Genomic DNA, 21,511 nt, shown 5'->3' on the forward strand with positions numbered 1-21,511 from the left:
ATAGTCACTGCCTTTGTGATATTAGGTTGGTGCCTGTAGCACAAGGAGCTAATGATAGAGATTTAGAAATCTGTGTCAAAAAATCCAACATGCCTTTTAGATTCTGTTATAGTCAATTTTCATCAACTCAAAATAATCACCAAACCAAAGTTAAATTCTATAAAAGCTCTGGTGGTATCAAGATCTACCAAAGTCCCTTTACATATGATTTATGTGACTTAAAAATTAAGCCTAAATGCAAAACAGAATCATGAATCAAGGGGTGGCCAGAGCTTTTTTGTGCAAGAGTAGAATTATGATGCCTCAAGAAACAATTCTGCTATGCAAGATGTACACATTGCATTAATAGCTTCAAAATGTTTCTAATAAGTTGAAATGACATAATTATTATAAGTAAATTGAATTGAAAATAAAGCTTTAAACAGTTTACTATTACAATAAAATTGGAAGAAAATATGGACTGTATCTATCACATCTGACAATGTGATAGTTTTTTGTGCTCATAGTTTTCTTGCAAACAGCGATGAAAACATTATACTATATTGTAGTATAATAACAATATTATACCATATGTTTTGGATATACAGAAAGGTAGAAAATTGAGTATTTGATATTATAAAGCATATTTGCAGGTGACCTTGAGGTGATAAATCATTTTAACACTTAAATTCTCTTGAGCGATTTTATTTCTTTTTACTTGTATTCAATAAAAATAATAATGGCTGTGTCTTTTAATTTGTTACCACACAAAGCATAAAGTATTGCCGTGTTGGGAAATTGTTTGACTTTGACTTAAAAGGAAGGCTTCTTTTTTTAATATTGATTCCTGGGTCATCATAAATGATGCCTGCACAATTATTTGATCAATCAAAAAATGTGTAGCTAAACAAATAAATACTGGAACAAAATTCTGTAACAAATGTTCTTTATCAAATTTATTACAATACATGTTTGGGCTTAAGCTAAAAAAGAAATTTAAAATTTGAGTATTATTTTAGTAGAAGGTAGCAGTCATAGTTTTTAAAATACCTGTTAAGCATAAATTAATCCAGTTGTAGAGATAAAATTATTATAGTCATTCATCGAATCAACAAATATTTATTGCATAAAATTTATTTCGTTTCTGTGCTTGACACCGGGCTGGGTATGGGAGGCAACCAATATTGAGAAGAACAAGATCCCTTTTCTCATAGAGCTTACTTTCCAGATTGTGCTCTTGATAACTCCTTTTGCCTCTGGATCAATTCAAAATGACAATATCTTCCTCATAAGAGCAAGGAGAATGAGGCAAAAACTTCATCATTGCTCTAATGAGAGGCCATTATGATGGCAGCACACACCATCAGATTTGTTTTTCTTTTTCTTTTTTTTTTTTTGCGGTACGCGGGCCTCTCACCGCTGTGGCCTCTCCCACTGCGGAGCACAGGCTCCGGACGCGCAGGCTCAGCGGCCATGGCTCATGGGCCCAGCCGCTCCGCGGCATGTGGGATCTTCCCGGACCGGGGCACGAACCCGTGTCCCCTGCATCGGCAGGCGGACTCTCAACCACTGCGCCACCAGGGAAGCCCCATCATGAGCATTTTTAAGCTTCTTAACATTTGACAGGAAGCAGACTAACATATACCATAATGTTACATTGAAAGAGTTTATGAAGCATATGGAATCCTTTTATATTTGCAGACAATTAAGGATTTAAACATGGATTAAGCCATACAATCAAGGAGTTTGTATGTAGATTATTCAGTCTCAGCACCCTACGAAATTATTCGAATGCAGTGTTGCTATTTCACCAAAAGATTATTATAGGAACAGCCTTTAAAACTCATTCCTTTATTTGCTCTAAGGAGTTATGATGTTATCCAAAATATTGACATTTCTCAGTTTCTTCTATATGAAAACCTACATTGAAAATATGCACTTATATTCAGTACTTCTGAAAAAAATTGGTTTTCTTAAGGAAACTATAGTTACCTCCCCATATTATAAAGTAACTCCCAATATAGTAACTTACTTTCAGAATTTGGCCACCCACTCATGGGTGTTTAAAAATATCCTGCACCCAGTGGACCTACTTATAAATGGAAGTAGATTATTGAATGGTAAGTTATGTTTGATTAACAGGACAGGACATAAGATGTGGTGATTAATAAAATGAAAGTACATTTTTTTGAATTATGCTTTTCATACTAGAAGAGTGTAGAAAGAGAAAACATCACAGGAATTCTATGAGTTTGACGTTCCGTGAGAAATTTCACAAATGTGGAATACACCTTACCTATAATCCTGCCTTTATAAACTAGGAAAAGAGTTATTACCCATTTTGTTTCAGATACCATAACGTTCAGGAGCAAATGTGTAACCAAATTAAAATGACTGAAAACCTTATGGTCCTGATGGCCTTTTCCAAATTGAATTCTCCCTAAAAATACGTCTATATCTAAATTTTGTTATTGTGTATATTTCCTGTATAAACTACCTTAAATCCTTTGTGAAACCAAACATGCTATTAATTAATTCCTTAATTTTGTGCAGCTGTACTGTGCCAGGCCCTCTGCCAGATGCTAGAAATACAAAGAAAACATGACCCAATCCCTTCTTTCAAGAAGTTGAAAATGTAGCCAAAGTAGCTCCCATTTTCTTGGCACTTTGGAATATAGCGAGTTATTCCACATTATCATATTTGATATACACACATGGGAAATTTTTAAAGTGCATTAGAAGTATGTTTACTCTTCCTGGGCACTGAACTGCAACAATTATTTTGTTCAATAATAGATCCACTGGGAAGATGTAGCTAATGTGTGAAAGTTCAAATCTGAATAGATGTGTTATCCTAGGAAAATAACTAAAATTTTGGTGAAGCTGCCTTTGATTCTGTGTTGTGTCATTGGATTTTGATCTTCATGAAACAAAATGCTTTCATCATGATCAAAATCTGAAAATCTCATATTTATATAGATGACGCCAATTGTATACTACTTCTGCATAGCCTCAGAAAAGGCAGCGACATGACCTCAAATAGAACAGCATGCCAAGAATCTAGAGGCAAAGATTAGAGTAAAACTTGATACCATATTAACAAAAGCCTCTAATTTGTTTATATTTCTGTGCTTAGACATTTTAAACATATAAAGCAAAGTAATTTAATAACCATTTACTAAATAACAGTGATATATATAGTCATAATTAATCATTTTTTATTTTATCATGCAAAATAAACAATAAGCTATGACTATTTACACATCCTATTGATATCCACGGTTTTGTGTTTTATTTGGTTGTAATTTGAAATTAGATTTTCAGACAAGGCTGTTTATTCTCCCATTGTTTCGCTCCCCTCCTTTTCACCCCATTGGTGAGGGAGAGAGTCCAGCTCAAAAGTACTGGGGTTGGTCAAGCGTACAACTCCTGACACTGGGCAATTGAGATTGACAGCAGGACAAGCACAGTGCAGCAAACCATTTGCCAGAGGCATGTGTGCTGATACTAGTTGTAATAAGCCTCAGATGAATGAGCCTCAGATGAAAAAAAAAATGATGTTTTCTATTAACATAGATTGGGAGAGCATTTCAACATGTCCTTTGACTGACATGTTTGCAGATGTTTAAGTGCTGTAAGCAGAACTATAATTTCTGGAAATAAGATTTTGCGTCTGGTTGATTTACCTTAGAAACATCCTATTGAAATAGGACATTTGATTTTGATTTTTCAAGACCACCTCAGAGACAAACTGTTTTGTTTTCTTCTAATGCTATTGACATATTTTATGTGCTGGTGGTGACTATTTCTGCAAGTCTTTCTTCAGCAATATCATGAATTGTAAATATGTTATTAAACTAGTAGTAAACTCTGTGGGAATAGATCACACATTTTCAGTGGGGGCAGTATCACCCACAAAGGGAAAAAGTTGGCTTGGAGCGGCAGAATATTAGATATTATAATGGTTTCTAAACCTCCAAAGGGCCATAGAACATATATGATATACAGTATATTTCTTGTATGAAATTTTATGGGTGGAAGATTAGGGGGAAAAAGTCTCTAAAAGGCTCTTGGCATGGGAAGTGATAAGTAGAAAATATAAAAAGTTTGAGAAACAATGGTATAAACCCAGTTATTTATGATTTGAAGACATAAAAATGTTTTACATAGAGTTAATTGATCAAGCAAAAGGCAAAACTTGGCTAAACTGGTAAAATTGCAAATGAAATAGTAGTAATGCTGCAGTAAATAATCATCTTCTAGAGAGTTTCCTAATGGTGTTCTTTTAATATAAGAGAACTTAAAACAATTACAGTTATGAAAATTTTAAATATGCTATTATCACTACTTATTTTTAGATTAGTTTAGAAGAAGTAGATAAAAAGATTAAAAGTAAGAGCAAAATTACTGGGTTTTGATGTTTTATGTTTTAATTAATTATTTCCAATCTCAGAAAGGGTGGAATATTTGAGAATAATTAAGAAATATTTTCAAATTCAAATTAGTAAAAAAAATTGTGGAAGAGTATATTAAAATAGTACATCTCAAACACAGTATTAAAGATGAAAAGCATTAGAGTGTAAGGAAATTTGTATTGTGTATTTGTTTTTATTATTGTTTCTACTTAATTTTTAAATCAAAGTAACAATATTTGCAATTTGTGGTAGCCATGTTTTTCAATGACAAGTATTTTTATGAAGGTTGTATGCTAACAAATAAAAATTCAAAGAAGTGAATTTCATAAGCATTACAAATAAGCTACTCGATTAAACTAAATTCAACTAGATTCAAGTACTATGAGGTCAATTACAACGACATGTGAAAATGGCCTTGTATGAGGTATTTCAGAAAGTTACTATAAAATAAACTTTTGCTAAATTCCCCCCCTTAATTAAAACCTATTATACAAAAAAACTTCATTTAAGAAAAACAGCAAGTAACTGTATGAGTTTTAGAATGAAATTTTTTTTTTTTTTTTGTGGTACGCGGGCCTCTCACTGTTGTGGTCTCTCCCGTTGCGGATCACAGGCTCCGGACATGCAGGCTCAGCGGCCATGGCTCACGGGCCCAGCCGCTCCGCGGCATGCGGGATCTTCCCGGACCGGGGCACGAACCCGTGTTCCCTGAATCGGCAGGCGGACTCTCAACCACTGCGCCACCAGGGAAGCCCCTGCAATTGTTTTTAACATAGCTATTAAACTAGTGAATTTTCTTTATTAGTATTAGATGTTATTCAAAAGCTTTCATTATATTTGAAATATATTCCATATATTTTCTAGTCCAGTCAATGGGTTTTTTTAGGTTGACAATTTCAAGCTGTGCCATATTAGAAAAAGGAAGAATATGTAAAAAAAAAAAAAAAAAAAAAAGCAGGCAGATAATATAAAGACATAGACAAAAATATGAATTGTTCATTAATATGTATGGAGAATCTTATGTTCTCAAAAATAAGTTATTATTCCAATTTTACTGAAAAAAAATGAAGATAAAGAAGATTTAGTCACTTTTCAAAAAATCCCACTGATGGGAGACAACCAAGTTGAGACAGAAAGCCACATTTGAGGAAATATATACACACACATCCACATGCATGTACACCTATTTATATGTGTGTATACATATGTACAGGTGTACATGTGTGTGTACACCTGTCTATATGTGTATATATTTGTTTATTTAATCACATGTAGATCAGCTACAAGATATGAGATCACATCTTAGACTTCACAGTAGCTATTATAAGGAGAAAGGCTTTGGACAAAAAGAAATATTCCAGGAAAAGGATATGTCACAGTGATTTAGATATGAACTTCAGCTTGAAATAATTGGGAGCTGAAATAAATATTGTACTTTTAATATATGCACACATATCATACTACATGTTCAAAGAAATAAATGGCTACAATGGAGGCACTTGTCCAAGAAGAAATGGGAAGGTAGCTAGTTAGCCTAGCCGCAGTGACACAAGTAAAATGAGAAATGATAAAATTCTCTCAAGGGAATTATGCAAGCCATGCAGTCTAACACGCCAACCTCAGCTGACCTACGAAGATGCTCCTAGAGATGGAACAACTGGAAATGTAAACAACAATAATGTTAAAACTGAACTGATTTGCTGGCTTTAAAGCCTAATTTCTCAATGCCCCCTCAAAGTGACACTGTGGATTTTCAAATATGATTACAAAATTTGAATTTATCTTCTCCTGTGTGATCACTATAATATTCTGAAACCCTTAGCCATCATTATCTCAGAAGTAGGAAAAAATGACCTACTTTTTGTACAGTTATCTTTGATAAACTACAATTATCTTTCACAAATTATTAGAAAAAGCATTGGTAGAATTTTGGGGGATGGTGGGAATTTTCATGTGAGAAGTAGTTTCTGTGGATGCATTGTTATCACTTGGTTCATTCAGAATGTTCCATGCAGAATTACCTCTTGAATAACATCATTGTGAGGTCAAGTTTCAAAATAAACCCTGTGGTGGGGAAGATGTTCAGTTGCTACGTGCCCTGAGCATCATAATTCCCAAACCTAAAAGCCAGTCTAAGATAACAATTAATTTTAAAAGTTCTAAGTATAGGGCTTCCCTGGTGGTGCAGTGGTTGAGCGTCCGCCTGCCGATGCAGGGGACACGGATTCGTGCCCGGGTCCGGGAAGATCCCACATGCCGTGGAGCGGCTGGGCCCGTGAGCCATGGCCACTGAGCCTGTGCGTCCGGAGCCTGTGCTCCACAACGGGAGAGGCCACAACAGTGAGAGGCCCGTGTACCGCAAAAAAAAAATATATGTATATATATATATACATTTTTTGAAAACTGTTGAAACAGAGTATGGGTATAATACGTTTTTAAATTGTTGCATTATCTTCACGTCACGTGAACACTCTCAAAAAAGAGAGTTAAATTTTGGCCTGAAATAAAACTCAAGGAAGACATAGTAATGTACATGACAAAGATAATAATATAGCTAGTGCACAGAGAGATTTTTTAATGAGATATTTTTATTAATAAAATAAATAAGGAAGACAATTTAGCCTCTTTAAAAGTTTGCCACATCCCCCAAAAGACAAATACAATAATGAATAATATTTTTCTTTTTATGCATTTTAAAAGTCCAGTCAATAAGCTGAAGAGGTAAACTCACCGGGTCTTTAGATTTTCTGATTTTCAAATCTTTTATATTCACAACAGTTAATTTCACAATCTACTTCCTCTTGCAAAAGTAACAATTCATCCCTATCATTAGCATCATCACACATTTATTGGTTGTTAACCAGGTGCATGGTACTGTATAACTCTTAAGGGATATACAAAAGGTAGGTTAGAAACTCATTTTTTGGAGAAGAAAAATAATTTTATAAATATATGAATGATAACACAGGAGAAAATATATCAAGTGCACATAATGTGTAGAAAACGTGGAACTTAAAAGTCTACATAGATTGTGTCTCTTTCCCAAGTTTCTAGTTTGTGAATTAATCCTGTCTCTGAGCTTTCTAACTCCTGTGATCTGCCCCCACTCAATTTATCACTAACTCACCTATCACCTTATTTCACTGTTGGCCTATGTATGTCACACCACATAACGGGCCCAGTACTCTGCTAAGTGACAGATATAAAAAGATAAAAGGATTTGATCTCTTCCCTCAAGAATGTTACACTCTAGTGAGAAATCAATGCTTCAAACAAATAATTTTTAAAAAACACAATTTAGTAGTTATTCTATTGATGGTATTAAGGTGAAAGGGATTGAGATGCATAGGTGGCTTGGTATGGAAAGGACTCACAGAAGTGATGTTAAGTAAAAATTATATCTTAAAAGTTGAATAGGAATGAAGAAGGCAAACAATGTACTCAATAAATAATTAGAAATTGAAATGAATTTGCTCAAGTAATAAGGTCAGCATTGGCTTCACTTTAAAAGTACTGAACTAGTGGGAAATATTTTAAATGATAATAAATACTGTTGGTAAGGATTTAGGGGAATGGCACATTTCATCTACTGCTCATGGAGTATAAATTGGCAAAAATTTTGTGTAGGCAGTTTGTCAATTTGTATCCCATTTTTCCTACACTTTGACCTGGGAATTCAACTGCTAGGGATCTGTAATAAGAAGATAAATAATGATGTTTACAGTCACTTATGTACAACCTTGTTCTTTGCAGCATTGTGAGAGCAAAATTTTTAGAAAGAACTAAATCTCCAACAATGTGGAATTAGTTCAATGATTATTTTATGTCATGCAAAGGAATTCAGCCCCTAACATAATATAGTAATGGGTGTTTATTAACATTGAGCATTTTCACAAATAAGTGTTAAGTGCAAAAAGTGTATTACAAAATACATGGTTGTATGTTCACAGATGAATTTCTGAGTGTTGCAACTCTGTGATTTTAATTTTGTTCTTGTTGCTCTCAATATTTTCCAAAACCTAAACAAGTAATATGTATTTCTTTATTTTAAAAATTATAATACATACTTTGTAGGAAAGAAAAACAGAGCTCTTTTTCTGTATGTGATTATCTTCATGGTCTTGTAGGATTTTTTTTTGTGTGTGTGGTACACGGGCCTCTCACTATTGTGGTCTCTCCCGTTGTGGAGCACAGGCTCCGCAGCCATGGCTCACGGGCCCAGCCGCTCCACGGCATGTGGGATCTTCCCGGACCAGGGCACGAACCCGTGTCTCCTGCATCGGCAGGCGGATTCTCAACCACTGTGCCACCAGGGAAGCCCTGTAGGATATTTTTTAAAGAGTAGAATAAGTTCTTAACAGCATATACTTAAATGCCAATTAATATAATAAACAACTGTACAAGTATATGTCCTTATTTCAGTATAGTATAGTGTAGTATAGTAAAAGGAATAAATTAAGATTTTCTTACATATAAATTTATAGTTTTGATCAATGTTCTTCTCAATAGGTCCAAAACAGTGACTCATATGAGTTTTATTAGACAAATGGACTTAATGAGAAAATAGGTTCCACTCCAAGATGGTTAAACTTAAGACACAAAGTAGTATGAATTTAAAGCGATATGAACATGCGAAAATGATACTTCAGGACACAAAGTAAAAGCGGGAAAGGTATTTTGATATGTTCTACTGAGTTTGCTGTTTATTTGATGATAAATAAAAGCAGGTACATTCTGAAAATCAACTTACTATAAAAGAAATATTTTTACAAAATAATGCCATTTGTAGCAATATGGATGGACCTAGAGATTGTAATACTGATTGAAGTAAGTCAGACACAGAAAGACACAGATCATATGATATCGCTTATATGTGGAATATAAAAAAGAGGGTACAAATGAACTTATTTACAAAACAGAAGTAGAGTCACAGATGTAGAAAACAAATTTATGGTTACCAGGGGAAAAGGCAGGGGAGGGATAAATTGGGAGATTGGGATTGACATATACACACTACTATATGTAAAACAGATAACTAATAAGAACCTGCTGTATAGCACAGGAAACTCTACTGAATACTCTGTAATGGCCTATAGAGGAAAGTAATCTAAAAAAAAAAGAGTGGATATATGTATATGTATAACTGATGCACTTTGCTGTACACCTGAACCTAACACAACATTGTAAATCAACTATACTCCAATAAAAATTTTTTAAAAAAGAAGTTGGAAGATTAAAAATAAGAAATATATATTTTTTATTTTATTGTTTTGCCTTTTAGAAGTCATCTAATGTGATAATTTTCTTGGCACTGCATTCCTAGAATGTTATTTGCAATCTACAAAAAGAAAATGGGGGAAATCATACATTCAAAATATTAGTTTACAGGTATAATTGATTCATGTTCTTGTCTCAGTTTACAGTTGTTATCAGAAGGAAGAATTCCAACAACTCCTTTATCTTATGAAACATAGGAAAGCATAGTAGTAGATTAAACTCAGAACTAGTGAATTCTATTCTACAGTGGCTGTTACATTTACTCTTGGCTTCAAGCCCTAGTGAATATGCAAATACATGAACAAATTATCCTAAATCCAAATGTGAAAAGTGTAAGGAGTCAATACACTAGAGCTTTTGTGAAATTATTTTTTTAAAGTGTTGGATTTGGAAAAAAAGAATTTGAAGAGAACAAAAATTCCACAAACTCCAATGATTTAATTTACTAGTAAGGAAACTGATCCAGGCAGAGCTTAATCAAGGTAACAGCCTTGCATATTTAGAATAAATAGGGATTTAGGACTGAGAGTAAAAGTTTGGCTCATGAGGTTATACCTCTGCTATCTTTCGAAAAGTCAACACATATTATTTAATCTTGGTGTATAACACAATATTCCTCAATTTCAGTTTCCATATTTATAAAATAGGATAATTGTATCACTATACACCAACAAGTTATCAGTATTTCTCTCTGGAATAAAAAGTAGTGTGGATGAGGAAAGACTGAAGATGAACTTCTTATATATAATTTTGTATTTCTTAAAAATATATTACTTTTATAATTAAAAATCAAAATTGAATACTTTAAAAATTATTGTGAGTATTAAATACTGAAGAATAAAAAGATATAAAAATTTTCTATAAATTCTACTTTTTCATCTTAAATATGCAGGGAACATATGGAAATATCTGGAAACTTTGTCATTTGCAAAAAAGTAGATTATTAACTGATGACCTCTTTCTTAATCTTAATGACTTTGTGATATTTACATGTTACTTGTGTCACTTGAGAGATGAACCTGTTTGAGGAAGAATAAGAAAAAATGAACATTTAATGATGCAATTGAAATACTCTGGCCACAGCATAAAAATGAAACAACAGCCCCGAGCAAATATTATCAATTCTCATCATCATCTGGAGGGTCCTTTATCTCTGGCTCCTGAGATCATCTGTTATAAGAGGCAAAGCAATTGAAGTAGTTCACTTGACCTCAAATAGATATAGTAGAACGCTTTTAAGAAAAGTTCATGCCTAAGAAATATTCCCCTAAGGCGTTAGAAATGTTTAGGTCACATACACATTCCCATATTTTTTTTTTTACTTCCCACCAGGAATGTACTGCTGTACTTGAAGAGTTAGCCTTTGGAGGGGTGGGTATACTTTTCTAAGCTGCTTTATTCCTCTGAAATGTACTTATTATGAAAATAATTACTTTAAGAAGACTTTTGTTAACTCATTAACAAGGGTGCATCTTCCATAGAACTATACGTGTGTGACAATTTTTTGCTTACAAATTGGTAGTGGATATTTTCATAGAGGTGATACAATCTTAATATTTTCTTCTGAGGTTTGGCTGTTCATCTGGGCAATACCACGTCCTTTTCTTACAGTGCAGTGATAATAAACTATTTGAGGGTGGTAGAAAAAAATTTGTAACATATTGAAATAGGAAAATCCTATCCATAAATTTTCTAATGTGATTGGTGCTTTGAGAGGAAAGAAGCAATCAGGAGAGAAAGATACAGCATTTAATGGGTGGGGGGGATGAAATCTTAATATCAATTGCTTGTTACCCCAATTCTGTTAATTTAAAGTCAGCTTCAGGGCTTCCCTGGTGGCGCAGTGGTTGAGAGTCCGCCTGCCGATGCAGGGGACACGGGTTCGTGCCCCGGTCCGGGAGGATCCCACATGCCGCAGAGCGGCTGGGCCCGTGAGCCATGGCCGCTGACCCTGTGCGTCCGGAGCCTGTGCTCCGCAACGGGAGAGACCACAACAGTGAGAGGCCCGCGTACCGCAAAAAAAAAAAAAAAAAAAAGTCAGCTTCAATACATTCTTTGAGTCTCTTCACAAAAGTATTTATTCATCAAGTTGAATAAAGAAGTAACCAATTAAGCTTAAAGGTGTGATTTTAGATGATTACCATCAATATTTTTCTTCTTAAACAGCCAGCATTTTTCTGTCTCTCCCTCAGTCTTGCCACAGACACTGCATGAGTCTGCCCTCCTCTCTCAGTGTGGTTTCTGGGGCCAAGAAGTTTCAGATCTGAGTCCTATTACAAAGAAACAGAAATATCCTTCCCCCTAGTTTAACTCCTCCTCCACATCGGCAGTTGTCAACTACATAGCATTATTTTCGTGAAATGGTTTCAAATGGATTAAGCTCTCTTCCCTCTTCCTGCATGTGGTAATAGGTTAAATTAAATAAGAACAGGATTGTTTTTTAAAGTGTAATAGGTTGTCTGAAAAAGACCTTTCAATGTCTTTCTCTCTGTCTCTCTCTGTCTGTCTGTCTCTCTCTCTTTCTCACACACACACACACACACGCACGCGTGCGCACACACCCCATTCTGAGCTGAACCCTCATCCACGACCCTCCACTGAATTTCACCAGAAGATGACAACACAACATTTGATTATATGAAAATATTATATATAGATAAGAAACCTGCCCCTCTCCAGTTCTGGACCTGGAATAAGAAATCTCTACATTTCCCTGAATTTTCCCAACACCATTCCTCCCCCTAAATCTTTCACTCTTTAACCTTTTCCAAATACACAATCCTTGAATATTTGATCTTTTATTCAGCTTATTATCAGGCTTGTAACATCTGTCCAACTTGTGTAAGACCTAATTAAAAGGGAAAATGATGAGAACATAAGACCTCTGCTTAGACTGAAGTAAGGACCAAACAACATTTTTTTTAAGTCCTGTAAATTCCAAACACTAAAATAATGCACACAGTTTTTAGAAGTTTTGATGGAAAAGGTGTTGACTCTAAGTCAGCAAAACAGCCTTCCAGAGAAGCTGCACTGTCACATTCTCTCCCGTCCCAGATGTTAGAACTTGGTTTTTATAAGCTCCATCTAAGTTTGAAGAACCCAGCAATTACTCTCCTGGGAAAAGCCTGAGCACTGTGCCCTGGCAGCACCATTGAGCCGGCAAAGAGAAACTGGCCACTACTTGTAGAAAAGGTTCGCACATAGCCTTAGGGACTGGAGATTTCTATCTCCCCGTAGCAAAATGCAACCGGTTATTTACTTGTATGCATTTTAAATTCGTCCAAACGGATGCAGAAACTTCGTGTGTATAAGAGTGTGAGGGTAAGCCTGTGTGCGTGCGTGTGTGTGTGGTGTGCACACAGTAGTCTGCCAGTGGGTTTTTAAGAGCACTCACGAATCATACTGGGATTTTTCCCTGCCCCCTCCCTCCTTTTCCGGTTCCCAGTGAAGGATTTCGGGTCTGGAATCAAAGACGAAAGCGTGCACTATGTCTTCACCCTGCAGACTTAAGTAACAGTCAAGAAATATCATCAGAGAAACCTAACTCTCAATGACCAAATTGACTAAAATTCTATACCAAGTTTTAAAAAGTATTTACCTAAATTACATACCTAGCAGCAAAAAAAATTCATACCCAACTGTATTGTATAAAATATATATGATATGCATATATGTTCCAAATAGCTACTTTCAAACATGTTAAAAAGGAAAAAAAAAAAAAACGGTTTCGAAGACATCAAATAGCATAAAACATTGTACTGCAGAGACAGAAGAAATCCATTTAAAGCATCGATGAAAATGGCGTGCAGTATAATTACCTCAAATTGCTGTTCGCTTGACACCCTGACACTAATTTTATTCAAGCCATCGGGAAACAAATGTTCTAAAAGCACTCCTTCCAAACGCTGGAGCTAGTGGGTGCTGTGAGGTCGTTAAGGAAAGGAAAGGGTAAAGTCTCCAGCACGCAAAAAGAATTAAAGAATCCTTTGAAGATAAACGTCTATGTGGATCGACAGCCTTTAATGCCCACATTCTTAACGCTTGCCCTGTACGTGGATTGACTTTTTTTTTCCTTCAGCATTCCCTCACCAGATGGATTTTTGCTACTGCAGATCAGCAGAGGGTGTCAGATCTTTCAGAGTGCACCAGGCTGGAACGAGCAGAGCTTCTTAGCAACTCTCTTCTTCCCCCCTCCCCATTCTCACGCTCCCTCCCTCCCTCAGACAACTCGCCCCCCCGCTCCGCCCCCTCCACGTATCCGAAAGAGCAGAAGAAAGAGAAGGAGAACAAGAAAAGAAGAGCTAGTAACCGAGAGCCGGAGACCAGAAAAAAAAGGCTGAAGAGGAGCGAAGAGGAGGAAAGGGAAACGATGGACAGCCACAAAACGCAGCGATTGCGGAAATTTTCCAGCGCCATTGGCTCGGCAGCGTGAGTCCTCCGGTCGGGCGTGATTTCAGCACCGGGAGGGGGCTGGACAGCTCCTCGGGGGGACTCCTGGGCAACCCGCAGCCACAGCAAGAACTCCATCAGCAGCCTCAACAGAAGCCGCCGAAAACCCTGCTTTGTATCAGAGGCAAGGTCAGTCCGATGCACAGCCATGCACAGGCAGTGTGTCTGTACTACGCTGCAAACCCTCTGCTTGTTTCTCTAACATGCACTTGCTTCTAATTACTAGCATTTTTCCCTTTCTGGTTAGTGAGGAACACTAGACGAGATTCTGTAAGGGTGTATTTTTCATTTATATGTATATATTTAACTTCTTTTTCGTTATTTTTAAAGGGTTGAGGGGGAGTGGGGTTATTTTTTCTACTTTTTTTTTTTTTTTTCTGCTTGCCTTGCACTACGTGCCTGGATAGTTTGTAGATATAATTATTGACTGGCGCCTGGGTTGTTGCAGTGCGGGGGGGTTAGGGAGGAAGGAATCCACCCCCACCCCCCCAAACCCTTTTCTTCTCCTTCCCTGGGTTCGGACATTGGAGCACTAAATGAACTTGAATTGTGTCTGTGGAGAGCAGGATGGTCGCTGTTACTTTGTGATGAGATCGGGGATGAATTGCTCGCTTTAAAAATGCTGCTTTGGATTCTGTTGCTGGAGACGTCTCTTTGTTTTGCCGCTGGAAACGTTACAGGGGACGTTTGCAAAGAGAAGATCTGTTCCTGCAATGAGATAGAAGGGGACCTACACGTAGACTGTGAAAAAAAGGGCTTTACAAGTCTTCAGCGTTTCACCGCCCCGACTTCCCAGTTTTACCATCTCTTTCTGCATGGCAATTCCCTCACTCGACTTTTCCCTAATGAGTTCGCTAACTTTTATAATGCGGTTAGTTTGCACATGGAAAATAATGGCTTGCATGAAATCGTTCCTGGGGCTTTTCTGGGGCTGCAGCTGGTGAAAAGGCTGCACATCAATAACAACAAGATCAAATCTTTCCGAAAGCAGACTTTCCTGGGGCTGGACGATCTGGAATACCTCCAGGCTGATTTTAATTTATTACGGGATATAGACCCGGGGGCCTTCCAGGACTTGAACAAGCTGGAGGTACTCATTTTAAACGACAATCTCATCAGCACCCTACCTGCCAATGTGTTCCAATATGTGCCCATCACTCACCTCGACCTCCGGGGAAACAGGCTGAAAACGCTGCCCTACGAGGAGGTCTTGGAGCAAATCCCTGGCATTGCCGAGATCCTGCTAGAGGATAACCCATGGGACTGCACTTGTGATCTGCTCTCCCTGAAAGAATGGCTCGAAAACATTCCCAAAAGTGCCCTGATCGGCCGAGTAGTCTGCGAAGCCCCCACCAGACTGCAGGGCAAAGACCTCAATGAAACCACTGAACAGGACTTGTGTCCCTTGAAAAACAGAGTGGATTCTAGTCTCCCGGCTCCCCCTGCCCAAGAAGAGACCTTGGCTCCTGGCCCCCTGCCAACTCCTTTCAAGACAAATGGGCAAGAAGATCATGCCACCCCAGGGTCGGCTCCAAACGGAGGTACAAAGATCCCAGGCAACTGGCAGATCAAAATCAGACCCACGGCAGCGATAGCTACCGGCAGCGGCAGAAACAAACCCCCAGCCAACGGCTTGCCCTGCCCTGGGGGCTGCAGCTGCGACCACATCCCAGGGTCGGGTTTAAAGATGAACTGCAACAATCGGAACGTGAGCAGCTTGGCTGATTTGAAGCCCAGGCTTTCCAACGTGCAGGAGCTTTTCCTGCGAGATAACAAGATCCATAGCATCCGAAAATCGCACTTTGTGGATTACAAGAATCTCATTCTGTTGGATCTGGGCAACAATAACATTGCCACCGTAGAGAACAACACTTTTAAGAATCTTTTGGACCTCAGGTGGTTGTATATGGATAGTAACTACCTTGACACACTGTCCCGGGAGAAATTCGCCGGGCTGCAAAACCTTGAGTACCTGAACGTGGAGTACAACGCCATCCAGCTCATCCTTCCTGGCACCTTCAATGCCATGCCCAAGCTGAGGATCCTCATTCTCAACAACAACTTGCTGAGGTCCCTGCCCGTGGACGTGTTTGCCGGGGTCTCACTCTCTAAACTCAGCCTGCACAACAATTACTTCATGTACCTTCCGGTGGCAGGGGTGCTGGACCAGTTAACCGCCATCATCCAGATAGACCTGCACGGAAACCCTTGGGAGTGCTCGTGCACCATCGTGCCTTTCAAGCAGTGGGCAGAACGCCTGGGTTCCGAAGTGCTGATGAGCGACCTCAAGTGCGAGACGCCAGTGAACTTCTTTAGGAAGGATTTCATGCTCCTTTCCAATGACGAGATCTGCCCCCAGCTGTACGCGAGGATCTCGCCCACGTTAACTTCGCACAGTAAAAACAGCACTGGGTTGGCGGAGACCGGGACACGCTCCAACTCCTACTTAGACACCAGCAGGGTGTCCATCTCCGTGTTGGTCCCGGGACTGCTGCTGGTGTTTGTCACCTCCGCCTTCACTGTGGTGGGCATGCTCGTGTTTATCCTGAGGAATCGAAAGCGATCCAAGAGAAGGGACGCCAACTCCTCGGCGTCCGAAATTAATTCCCTGCAGACAGTCTGTGACTCTTCCTACTGGCACAATGGGCCTTACAACGCAGATGGGGCCCACAGGGTGTATGACTGTGGCTCCCACTCACTCTCAGACTAGACCCCCAACCCGGCTAAAGCAGAGGAGGGGGGATGGAGATGCCTCCACCCTCCCCCCCACTCCGCCGGCATCCCCGGGTGGTGTCAGGGGAGCCCAGACCCAGGTCCAGCGCGCCCCAAGGCTTGATGGACATAATAAATAAATAACTATGAACTCGCTCAACTGAGAGGGTCTGACCCCTTAGCTCCCTCTGGAAACAAAGAGCAGACTGTGGCGAGCTGGGAGAGCCTGCCAAATCGCTCTTTGCTGCAGGCCCTTTTGACAAAGCCCCGGCAGGGGCCCTGCTCGGAGACCAGACAGTGCCCTTCCCCTCGGGAGAGGGGCCGGTACCGTGGTCCCACACATATATACATATACCCACATCTATATAGAGAGATAGGTATCTATTTTTTCCCCTGTGGATTAGCCCGTGAGGAGGGGGGGCGCGATGGCTCCCTGTTGGCTACGCAGGGACGGGCAGTTGCACGAAGGCATGAATGTATTGTAAATAAGTTAACTCTGACTTCTGGCAGAAAACAAGAAGTGCTGCATGGCTCGCATGGAATCCACGCGCTCCGGGGACGCTGCCCTCCCGCGACTGGGGACACCGTCACGTTCACAGCACCCACCCTCTTACCTGATAAATCCCATCGTATCAAACTTTCTATAAACAAAATACAGTATAATCAGAAAGTGCCATTTCGCCATTATTTGTGATCGGTAGGCAGTTCAGAGCGTACGTTTACTGTGAAAAAAAAATGTAAAGGTTTTATTTAGGACATTTGCATGGCTAGTCATCGGTCCATTTTATGAGTTAAAAATGTATTTTGTTGAGCAAAGTTTTATGGGTTGTTTTGGGCTCTTTTATTTTGATGGTGATTTTTTTTTGAGGGGGAATATTTTTCTATACATATCCAATAATGCCTTCCATCTGAATGTAAAATAAGTACCCATGATTTCTATTATAGTATCAGTGTAATTATTAAGAAAAAAAGATTTTGAGGCAGTTAAGCATGACCAATTAATGTCACTCTAGTGCTTAGGCTGCGATCCAATGGTAGCAATTCTGTGCTGGTGTAAATCTTACTTATAAAGTAGGAAAAAAGAACCGAGGAAGCACGTGGAACTTACTAATTCTATTCGAGGATTTTATAATGGCATATTTTTTCAGTATTAAAGTGAAAATGTTTTCAACTCTGGGTCCTTACATTTTTCCAGCTTCATATTTGCAACTGGTAAATTGGATTTGCGGTGGAAGGGAGGCGGGAGGGGGAAGGTTGGGGGTGGATCAGTTCAAGAGCTACATTAAGGCTCCCTCTTTAATCATCTCACTTAGCTTTTTACCCTTTACGTAGCTCCCCTCCCTCTCCACCCCCGCCCCCGGGCTTTTCCAGCTTTCCCCTGTGGCTAAGGAAGGTCTTTCCCCCGACACGCCCCCTCCCCCTCCCTTTTTTCCCTCTCTCCTTCTGCCGCAGTGAATTCCTTTATTAATACTGGAAATCCCTCACTGCTGCTTCTGCTGCTGCTGCATACACTGCAGATATGTTAAGGGTGTTAGTAGAGATTTGATTTAATTGACTCTGTCTACATCGGTCTCATTAAACAGTGGAGGTTTCATTGGTCAGCACTCTTCGATGAAAGACAGCCCTAATGACTGGCATTTGAGATGCTGCTGGCGTTTTGAATTCAACATCTGCTGAAAATGGTAAAACTAATTAGTGCCCACCCACCCTACCCGGCCCAGCAAATGCATATTGAAATTTGTTAAAGCACTCATCTTTATGGAAATCAGTCATTATCCTAAAGAAGTGTTTCTCTCCCATCATTCGGATTTTTGGTTGTGGCCCAGTAATTAACAAGAAAAACATCGAACTGTTTGAATTTTATGAGACAGTGTAACTCTGGCCTCAATCATAGTCCTCTGGGATTTCTAAGCAGTCTATTTTATCAGCAGTTAGGGGACAAAACAACAAATAAAACTACACATTGATGGGGGTCTGCATTCCACCACATATCCACCCTTGAGAAGTATGTTAAAAGACTGCAGACCACAGATTTAAAAAAAAAAAAAAAAAAAGACTGTAGGATTGTAAATCAGCTCATGAAAGCCCCCAGAGCAGTTGTAAGAAGATTTGCCCTCTAGAACTCATATTCTAAAGAAAAGCAATTTCCTAGAACAGTGATGTTCTGGAGTATGTATTATTTATTTTAATGTTTTTTTAAATAAAATCCTTATTATAAACCATCACTATTCCTAAGGCCATTCATCATTTTCTCTCTTGATTCTTTTGTTTGTGGACTGCATTTCATAGTGGTAAGGTTATAACCCACTACCCTCTGACAAATATTATGGGTTGTTATTTATTTATTCATTTTTTCATGTGAAGGCCTTAATTCTTTTATGGAAAGACAACTGGGTTCCTTGTAGGCAATCAACAAACTTATTCTTGATTGAAAAGTTGGGGGAGGGGAAGAGTTATATATTCAAGGATATTATGACCTTAAGAAGGAAAAGAAAAGATGGCAGGTGTTCTATGTTTCTGGTGGAAAGTGACACTTGAAAGATACCTAGTGAGGCATGATGGTAATTTTAAAAATTGATACGTGATTAGTTTAAGTCAGGAAAAGAGAACTTCTGGTAGAAGGTGTGCACTGGGGCATGAACTTTCCTTCGTAGTAATTAAAAGGAAATTAAAATATAGAAGGCAATGTTAAAGGTATTTTTAAAAGATTAGCTTCAGTGGTTTTTGAGTGGTCATTGTGTCCAGGCATGTGCTAAGTGATTTACAGAATTACTTAATTTAGCCCTCACAAGCACATAAAAATTTAGTAAGATATTGTTATTTCTATTATACCAATGAGAAAATTGAGGCTTAAAAAAAGTAAGCAATAACTCAAATCTGGTAAATAGTGGAGCTGTATTTAAAGCCAATTTTCCTTATACTCCAAAACCTCACTCTTTTTTTTTTTTTTTTTTTTTTTGCGGTACGCGGGCCTCTCACTGTTGCGGCCTCTCCCGTTGTGGAGCACAGGCTCTGGATGCTCAGGCTCAGCGGCCATGGCTCACGGGCCCAGCCCCTCCGTGGCATGTGGGATCCTCCCGGACCGGGGCACGAACCCGTGTCCCCTGCATCGGCAGGCGGACTCTCAACCACTGCGCCACCAGGGAAGCCCCCAAAACCTCACTCTTTGAATGGAGTAGTCCGATATACTTACCTGGTAACTTCTTAAAGAATGCTATCTTTTTTATATATAATATTATATATATATATATATATATATATATATATATATATATGTAGCTGTAAAAATAGAATATAAAAATTAAGGAACCTGGTTTTATCGTCTTAATTCAGTATGTATTGGTGGCCCTTTATATTTCCAGTATGTCTTGCAACAGAAAAAACTGTCCTATATTTGAAAGAGATAACTTTAGTGTATTCTCCAAGACTGTATAAGAAGATTTAACATATAAGAAAAAAATGAATGTGCTGTATGAATTTATGAACTATATAAGTTCAAGTCATTAAATCTAAATTATCTATATGTTGATTCTAAAATATTAGGACTATCAAATATTTTAATACATAATAATATATGTTAAAAATCCATGTAGAAAAGATATTCAATGATTTCATAAGAGCATTTATTATTTAGACAATGTTTTATTTATTTTGATAAAGTATCTCTGGCACAATTACATATATAAACTAAGATATAGTTTATATATGTATATATATGAGCTTAATTTGCAGGATACATAATATATATGGTCTCACCATATAACTTTCACTTATAAGTGCTTAGCTTCTTGTCTTTGTTTTGTCTTAACATTCAATGCTCATATAACGGTAGTTACCATGTGCTTTAGTTGAGGTATCTTGTTTCCAGTTAAATCATCCTTTAATTCATCAAAGTAAGAGATTTTAGTTGTGCCTGATGGAAAAGGAGGAAAGGAGATATCCTGGTTAGTTCCCACTGCCTTAAAGAAAGTAGTACCTTCTGTGGCAGCTGGTGTAACTAAGAAGATCCTAGAATTTAAGTTGTTGCCATAGAAATTTATTATTTAACCACTTTTACATGTTTATCCAGGAGGAAGCTGGAATAGCTGATCTAACATTACTATAACAGGATTCTTTTTCTTAACAGTGTTTATATCAGATGGAATTAGAATTGTCAGGCATTTTAATACGTGTCAAAATTATACTGGTGATTTCAAGGACAGTTTGTTAATTTAGCTTTTTCCAGAATTGCTAATAAATGTGTTTGGTATGTACAGAGAGATAGATGAATTTGCAAGGGTGAACAGGGAAGTGTGTGTTTTAACATGTTGGTAGAATATTATGTAGTGTGGTTTCTAATTTACCTCTTCTGCGAGCTAATTTATAAATACTAGTTGTTTTGTTTGTATGCTTATTTGAGGAAAAATGGAAATATAAAATGTGCTAAAATTTTAATTTTAGCATATATTCACTTTTGTTTCATTTTCTTTCTTATTTCAATCTATTCCAAATGTAACATATTATTTAATTTTTAAAAGATGAACTATGATATCAACAGATATAGTAAATGCAATGCATACTCAAAATTATTAAGTTATATGATTTGCTTCAATATGGTCCAGAACCATAAAAACAAAGGCTAAATTAAATAAATTTAACTTAATCCCCTGACATTTTCTCTCATCTATAAAGTCACCAAA

At 38.0% G+C, this 21,511-nt stretch overlaps 1 protein-coding gene across 1 annotated transcript; it reads left to right on the plus strand.

The window, feature by feature from the left end:
* Positions 1–14,739: 14,739 nt before the first annotated feature.
* SLITRK1 (SLIT and NTRK like family member 1) lies at positions 14,740–16,830 on the plus strand (the record flags this gene model as incomplete). Its single annotated transcript, XM_079722120.1, has 1 exon — positions 14,740–16,830. One exon carries the CDS (start codon positions 14,740–14,742, stop codon positions 16,828–16,830), a length of 2,091 nt encoding a protein of 696 aa, XP_079578246.1.
* Positions 16,831–21,511: the final 4,681 nt, after the last annotated feature.

Source organism: Hyperoodon ampullatus (assembly GCF_949752795.1).
Source record: "Hyperoodon ampullatus genome assembly, chromosome: 16".
In the NCBI taxonomy this organism is placed as follows: Eukaryota; Metazoa; Chordata; class Mammalia; order Artiodactyla; family Ziphiidae; genus Hyperoodon; species Hyperoodon ampullatus.